This window comes from Miscanthus floridulus, chromosome 18, assembly GCF_019320115.1.
Source record: "Miscanthus floridulus cultivar M001 chromosome 18, ASM1932011v1, whole genome shotgun sequence".
Taxonomy (NCBI): Eukaryota; Viridiplantae; Streptophyta; class Magnoliopsida; order Poales; family Poaceae; genus Miscanthus; species Miscanthus floridulus.
Genome location: NC_089597.1, coordinates 34,164,111 through 34,172,048, shown reverse-complemented (window position 1 = coordinate 34,172,048; position 7,938 = coordinate 34,164,111). Strand labels below are relative to the sequence as shown.

Below are 7,938 nucleotides of genomic sequence, written 5' to 3'. Positions count from 1 at the left end.
CAAAAAGATCTACAATTGTTGTTTTGGTCAACTTTCCATTTGAGAAAGTTTGGATGGTTCAAATTTGTGATTTTTAAATTTCGACGCCTACAAACTAGTTTTCGGGACCCTAGATTGTCTCAAATTGAAAAGTTTTGAATACTGAGTTTGTTAAGCTCATCAATATATACAATCCTTATATAGTCTATTTTTTCATTTGAGAAAGCTTGAAAAAAATATAGTTCAAATTTCACAAGTGTGTGACATAGTTTTAAAAAGTATATATGAGATTCAAGAAGTTGTGACTAGTGTTTGATAAAAATTTCTCAAATGGGAAAATGAGATATGTAACAATTGTAGATCTTGCTGAGATGATCAAACTTGGTATTCAGAGTTTTTTCATCTGAGGTCATTTAGTGTCTCATTTGAGCAAGTTTGACCAAGTCAAATTTGGTTAAATAAAAAAACAACACTTTGACTCTAGTATTACGAACTCTAAATGACTTCAAATTGAAAAGTTTTGAATACCAAGTTTGTTAAACTCAAAAAGATCTACAATTGTTGTTTTGGTCAACTTTCCATTTGAGAAAGTTTGGATGGTTCAAATTTGTGATTTTTAAATTTTGACGCCTACAAACTAGTTTTCGGGACCCTAGATTGTCTCAAATTGAAAAGTTTTGAATACCGAGTTTGTTAAGCTCATCAATATATACAATCCTTATATATGCCATTTTTTCATTTGAGAAAGCTTGAACAAAATGTAGTTCAAATTTCACAAGTGTGTGACATAGTTTTAGAAAGTATATATGAGATTCAAGAAGTTGTGACTAGTGTTTGATAAAAATTTCTCAAATGGGAAAATGATCTATGTAACAATTGTAGATCTTGCTGAGATAATCAAACTTGGTATTCAGAGTTTTTTCATCTGAGGTCATTTAGTGTCTCATTTGAGCAAGTTTGACCAAGTCAAATTTGGTCAAATAAAAAAACAACACTTTGACTCTAGTATTATGAACTCTAAATGACTTCAAATTGAAAAGTTTTGAATACCAAGTTTGTTAAACTCAAAAAGATCTACAATTGTTGTTTTGGTCAACTTTCCATTTGAGAAAGTTTGGATGGTTCAAATTTGTGATTTTTAAATTTCGACGCCTACAAACTAGTTTTCGGGACCCTAGATTGTCTCAAATTGAAAAGTTTTGAATACCGAGTTTGTTAAGCTCATCAATATATACAATCCTTATATAGGCCATTAACGCCGGGTTCATGGTTCAAATTTGTTAAGCTCATCAATATATACAATCCTTATATCAGATCCCAAACGCCGGAAAAATTTGTGACTAGTGTTTTGAATACCGAGTTTGGTCCCTCTTTAGTCCCGGCTCGATGACCCGGGACTGAAGGTTCCACCTTTAGTCCTGAAATCGTTGTCCCGGCGCGGTAACCGGGACTAAAGGCTGTTACCGTCCGGGACAACAAGTCCATTCTGTAGTAGTGCCGGTACGAGAGGAGGGCCGGGCCGGGCGGTTAGGATCTGATCCAAGTCACGCGTACGCGTACATCCAGACCACATGGCGTGTGTCCCTCGACCGAGACCACATGGCGTGTGCCGCCTGACCTTGCAAATAAACCAGCGGGGTACGGTGCAGCGCATGCACGTCGCTGACTCGCTGGCTGGCTATATGTGCGCCGGCCGGTGCGCGCATCCGTTCCACATGCTGTGCGCACGTACGCGTCCTGCACGTACGCTTCTTCGAACGAACCGGCACTCCGTCGATGGATCGACAGATCGATGCGTCGACCTCGGAAGAGGTTCGATCCGGACGATCGATCCATCATCGTCCATGCATCCATCACGTAGTTCTTGCCGGATCGGAGCGACGACAACCGCTTCGCGCGTGCTGTGTGGCGTCGTTGCGCACACGTACGTACGTGTGAGCGCCAGCTAGAGCCTGGCATAAAAGTTTGTACTACGTGCTAGTGGATATACGTACGCGCGCGCGCTGGTGCTGACGGCACGCCATATTGTACGCAGTAACGCAGGAGCAGTACTCGTGATTATTATGCATGCACTTCGATTGTCGGGATGATGCGGCGTTATTATTGTGTCGTTGATGATGGGAGACAAGTATAGATAGTACCGTCATAGATTATACTCATAACACGTACGTACGTGCACGTGGACGCGTACTGCAACGTACGTGTGCGTCCTTACTCGACCCAATGCTGCTTTCTTGTCTTTTGAGTATTGCATTGGAATTGGATGGATCATGGATGGAAGGGGTCACTTGCGTACTCTCATACGATCGATGTACGTGCGCGCGATCCGTCTTCACCGCCGGCATCTTGATGGATGGCCTTGATTTTCGTCGTATATACAACGAACAAACACGCGGTTACATCGTACGCACGCCCACTGGTTCACTGAAACTAACAGGCCGGTTTAATACTCCGACTCTTAGGCCTTCTCCAATGCCGTGCTTTTACTAGTAGCTTAAGGGCCATGTAGGATTAGATATAAAAAGTAGGTGCTCTATAGTTGTCATAGTGGCATGCAGAAGTTACATATGCTTAGGGAGAGATAATGTGGTTCATGCTAAATAAAAGAAGAGGGAGAAGAAATAAAAGTGAGGTATGATGAAACAAAAAAGTTTCTGTGAAAACCCCAAGCAATGATAGTTTGCATTGTGAAAATAGTAGTTTCAATATTTCTTAGTCTATGTGAACCATTTTATTTATACTGAAACCGCTAAGAGTGTTAGCCTCCATGCTCGCCCTTACAGCGCGTTTGGTTTGCCGATTCATTTCACCCGGCATCAAGTGAACCCGCTGACAATAGAATGGGTCCATCCGACACTTTTTGCGGAGTGAGTCCGTCCTCTACAATTGCTTGTAATTTAATTCTACAGGGAATCAACTGATGACGGACAGGGCAGTTCCATGCCAGGAACCAAACAGCATTGGCAGCTTTGGCATTAGGTTCGGATCATTCCGGATTGTCTCACGCCGCAACCCAAACATGCCATTAGTCTCTTACACAGTGAGACGTACTCTTACTTTACGGCTCTCTATAGTATAAGATATGTATCGTAAATTTGTCAATCTCGGCCGGATGTGTTGCTTTGCGTGTATTCTTTCGTAAAAGACAAAAAAGAATATACAGCGAGCGGCGAACGTGAAGCATCCGGAAAAAAAAAAGACGAAAGATGATCGGTTACGCACGATGCTGAAGATTTGAAATCCGGGAGAACGAAGAGGCGGCGTCATCGATCCGGGTTTGGATGGAACAACCCCAACCGACCCCGATCGAAACGCACGCACCGCCACAGGGCAGCCCCAACCGACCCAGTGCGGGCTTTATAAAACGTGACACGCGTCGACCGAGCCTACTAGTACGTAGGCGTAGGTGGTTCACCCAAGTAACCCCCTAGCCGCCGGTTACGAAACAAATGGACGGCGGCGAAACGGACACGGGACAGGGCGCGGGCGTGGAGATGGCGCCGGCCTCCTCTTCGTCCGACGACGTCAACGATCTCGTCGCGGTGGGAGAAGACGGAGGGAGGGGTGCAGCCCCGGCCCCGGTGCCGATGATAGGGGTCGTCGTCGCGATCAGCATGAAGAGGCCGGGGCCGCGCATGCCGCGGCCAAGGCGGAAGCGCGCGGTGGTGCGACCGCCCGCCGCCGCCGCCGGGTCCGACCACGGCGCGCGTCGGACCAAGGAGTTCATACAGTGGCGGGAGTGGTACCTGCGCAAGCAGCGGCGGGAGAAGGAGAGGGCGTGGTTGTACTACGCCGGGATACCGCCGCCGGGCAGCTAGATCTAGCCACTCCTCCAGATCGCGGATCGCGGTTCGACTTGGACGTTTGTCTGATCAAGAATTGGAGAATTGGTGATTGGTGTAGGATTTGTTTCCAATATTCAAATACATCGCTGATGATAGCTGATGAGAACACCCAGTGTTAACTAGTCATTTGCGTTTGTTTATGTGCACTGTAATTGCTAGAGGTCTCTTCATTCACCAATGATTCATTAACTGTCTACCAGGTCGTGTTCTTCATTGCAAATCAGCAATGTATCATCATCCAATAGAATGGCCAGTTTAGTTCCACCCTATTTTGCAAAATTTTTCAAGATTCCCCGTCACATCGAATCTATCGAATCTTTAGACACATGCATGAAGTATTAAATATAAATAAAAAATAAAACTAATTACACAGTTTAGACGAAATCCACGAGACGAATCTTTTAAGCCTAATTAGACTATAATTGGACACTATTTGTCAAATAACAACGAAAATGCTACAGTAACACTTTGCCAAAAATTTTGGCATCCAAACAAGCCCTGAATGCCAACCAACTCATCTAGACTTCTCGTCAGATTCTTGGAAATGACCTCTTTCGATCTGCCGTGTGATCTGTGAAACCGCGTACTGCGAGCCAGTTGATGCCGCGTAGTAAGACGTCACGGTGAGCTGAGCAAATCTTGGCAGTGCATATGCTGCATCAAGTAATATATCATTAGGTACTATGCAGTATAGAAAAACAAATCAAGTTTGCTAACAAGTCTGTCAAAAAAAACATGCATCGGATGGAAGCCAGGATTTGCTATTCCAATTGACTCTTAACAATTATGATAGTATCTTATATAACAATAAACATGAAGTTTACAAGCCAAATATTGTTTAACATTAAGCTGTTAAACAAAAATGTTTTTAGATACATATGTCTGGGTTGATGGATTTGGAAAGAACAAGATGGAAAAGTTCATGTAGACTTTTGACAGGAATGGAACCACATCTAATCCAACCCTGATGACAAATTGTATCTGTTTCCGTACCCCTATAAGCTATAGTCTAAAGGGCGTACCCAGTGCAGAGAGCTCCCGCTCTGTGCGGGGTCTGGGGAAGGGTGTCAGTGGCAAGCCTTACCCTCGTCTGTGCAATGCGAGGAGACCGCGACTCGAACCCGGGACCTTCCGGTCACAGGCGGTAAGACTCTACCGCTTGCACCAGGCCCGCCCTTTAAGCTATAGTCTAAACACAAAAAATGCAAAAAAAATCATGTTTCCAATTATAGATTTGCATAGATTCCCAGTCCAAACACATAAAGAAGCATTTGTTTAATAATCAGATCATAGCTCAAAAAAGTCAAAGTAACTTGTGCGGACAATTTCGTAGAGCTTATTGCATTGTCTAGAAAAAAATATAGTTATTGGAGGAGACTTACCACCAAATACAGCACTGGCGCCTGAGAACATCAGCAGCGGTGGCACCTACAGAAGTAGCAATTTCCAAAGTGAACAGATCATAACAAAGCATCCTTTCTCAAAGTTCTATAGCGGCCAAATCACAAAATCTACAAAAGCTATTAGCATTTGCCACTCAAACACAGGACAGCAAACAGGGGCAAAACTACAAGCAAATGACCCGGTGCACTGTTTAAGTAGCATACACAATTCTTTTGGAACATATGGTGAAAATGAGACTGTTGAATGGCCAAAAAAATTTTACCCTGGTGCATTGGCACCAGGTAACTTCAACGTTAAGTCACCCCTGACAGCAAATGGCCAAATCAAGGACTTGACAAACCACAATGCCGGTAACCACATAACAAATCCTGAATGTGTTAGGAAGGTTAACTCCCTAAACCTTAATGTGTAGAATGCCATGTTCAGCTCCCCCAGTCCAATTGTTTTTAAAGATAAACTAAAAATGGTCCGGAGAAATGACTACGCAGGCAATCAAATATCTGTGTTTGACTATTACTTTGCCTTGAAATACTAATCTGTATTTTTTTTAAAAAAAAAATCCTGCAATGTCAGCATACTATATAGTTTGTAGTTGAGTTGATCCTCACGTCAAGAGAACCAGACATTCATTTATTAACATATCCTTCTTAAAGCTGATTACGCGGATTTACTAAACAAGCAGAGTTTTTCCTTGATAATTTGTTTGCCAAAGATCATTTTACCTAATGGTTTAGGCTTCACACATGTAAAATATTGAATCAGACTACTAGATCAATATTCACACCAAACTTTAGTAAGCTATCTAAGATAGATCACAATAGAACATGGTATAGCCGTATACCCATACATGCACATCAGTAAACAAAAGCCAAGACTTACCCCAACAAGCAACTGCAGCCACTTCGTCCCCTTCACATGCTTCTGGACAAAAGGGATCCCTGTTCCAAAGAAACAACAAAACAATATCAATTTGTGCCAACCTGGATGCCTACTAATCCAATCCCAAAACCAAACAAGTAACTGGAAGATACCTGTGTTAAACCCGTGCACAGCACTGAGCAAAGCGCCTGCACCGGAGCCAGCCTAAAACAACAGCACAAACAGGACAACAAATCGCACACAAGTTAGCAGCAAATTTCCTGAAGCGGTGGCGCAGAGACCACACGAATCTCGCAGCCGCGTGAGAGCGAGCGGGGGATCGCGTGTTACCACGGCGGTGGCGTCGTGAAGGACCGAGGTGATGGCCCAGTCCCTCTCTCCCTACGGGCAGAATATAAGAACAGGTCAGGAACATAGCCAGGGAAGCGCCTCGAGGAATCGGGAGAGGAAGGGGACTGGGAGAGACGCACCGCGGTGGGGTTGAGGAGGGAGAGGCATCTCGGGCACCGGGGCGAGCCGAGGCCTGGGTTGATGGTGGGATCGCGGTGGAGGTGCGCGCCGCTGCGGAGCTTCTCCTCGTACACCTCCCGCGTGCCCATGCCGATCGCCGGAGAGGGTTGTGCCGCCGCCGCCGCTCCTGCTCGGGGGTCGTTGTTGGGCTGCGGGTTGGGCTGAGGGCTGAGGGCTGAGTCTCCAGCTCCCGTTGGATCGCGGGGCCTGGCGACTACGGAAAAAAAAAATGTATGTGACGGTGCGAGGCCACACACACCTGCACAAAAATTTATATTGTCAGCAGATACACATACTTGATCAACTATTGAAACTTAGCAAATATTGCTGAAATGGTTTAGCTCCTCTCCAACTTAACCAAGAGCGATTCACCAGAAAGTAAAATTACTTATATTCACGTACAGCTTAACCATATTTGTCTCTATCTATTTATTTATAGCTTTTAGAAGAGGCTACCTGTCGGGTTCATAAACCCGGGGTCCCTCATGAACCGGCTTCACCGTAAAGGCTTAACCCAAGCAGACAGCACGTGACTTATGGGCCGGCCCAAAAGTCTAAACAACAGGTCAGAAGGGCGATCTAGTCATCGACCGGAAGGTCTGGCCGAGGAGGAGCAGCACTCGTTTGTCGACTCTAGCCCACCTCTCCGATCGGAGCGCTCACTTCGGCCTCCAGCCGTCTCCGGATGGTCTCTCCGACTGGAAGGCCTGGCAAAGCACTACCTCCGACTCTGACCCCACATCTCCGACCGGGGATGCAAAGACCCTACTCGCTGCTCTTCTCCGACTAACGCTACCAGAGTCGACTGGGACCAACCGATTGGAGACGTCGGCCCGGAAAGGACTAGGGAACGAACGAAGAAAGCGAGGCAAGGTGCACAAGTCAAAACACGATACCAAGGACCGTACCCTGTACACCTGCAGGAACAGTACTCTACAACCACCCTAACCCAAACGGTGTTGCAGGTGTCGATATTTTACCTACAGTATTATAGGCATCATTAACTCTCATACGGTAAGCCCCCCCACATGCCTCTGGGCATCGACAATGTTGTGGGCGCCAGAATTTACCGTACCGAGTGAACATGATGAAACTCCTCACATGCCTCTGGGCATCAACTGTATATGCAGGTACCGACATCTGTCATACCCGAACAAGACGACGTGACCTCCCATGTGCATCTGACAACCAACAGTATTATGGACGCCTACCATCGTCCTGTACCCGCTGGCATAGGCAACAAGGCTTAGAAGCAAACATACTTCTTCTCTCTCACTTGTAAGGCCACCCCCTTCATCTATAAAAGGGGATGTGCTCTCTC

At 45.6% G+C, this 7,938-nt stretch overlaps 1 protein-coding gene across 1 annotated transcript; it reads right to left on the bottom strand.

Moving 5' to 3' along the window:
• Window positions 1-4,120: 4,120 nt before the first annotated feature.
• Window positions 4,121-6,842, bottom strand: LOC136519863 (uncharacterized). Its single transcript, XM_066513248.1, has 6 exons — window positions 6,578-6,842; window positions 6,438-6,488; window positions 6,260-6,311; window positions 6,108-6,166; window positions 5,207-5,252; window positions 4,121-4,478 (listed from the first exon to the last, which is right to left on the bottom strand). Exons 1-6 carry the CDS (start codon window positions 6,704-6,706, stop codon window positions 4,339-4,341), a joined length of 477 nt encoding a protein of 158 aa, XP_066369345.1. The 5' UTR covers window positions 6,707-6,842; the 3' UTR covers window positions 4,121-4,338.
• Window positions 6,843-7,938: the final 1,096 nt, after the last annotated feature.

Bases quoted from the DNA above. Each gene is read 5' to 3' on its own strand.
- LOC136519863 (XM_066513248.1), bottom strand. From the start codon at position 6,706: ATGGGCACGCGGGAGGTGTACGAGGAGAAGCTCCGCAGCGGCGCGCAC. The intron at 6,489-6,577 runs GTGCGTCTCTCC...TTCTGCCCGTAG, and splicing joins CCCTCCTCAACCCCACCGCG to GGAGAGAGGGACTGGGCCAT. The intron at 6,312-6,437 runs GTAACACGCGAT...CTGTTGTTTTAG, and splicing joins TTCACGACGCCACCGCCGTG to GCTGGCTCCGGTGCAGGCGC.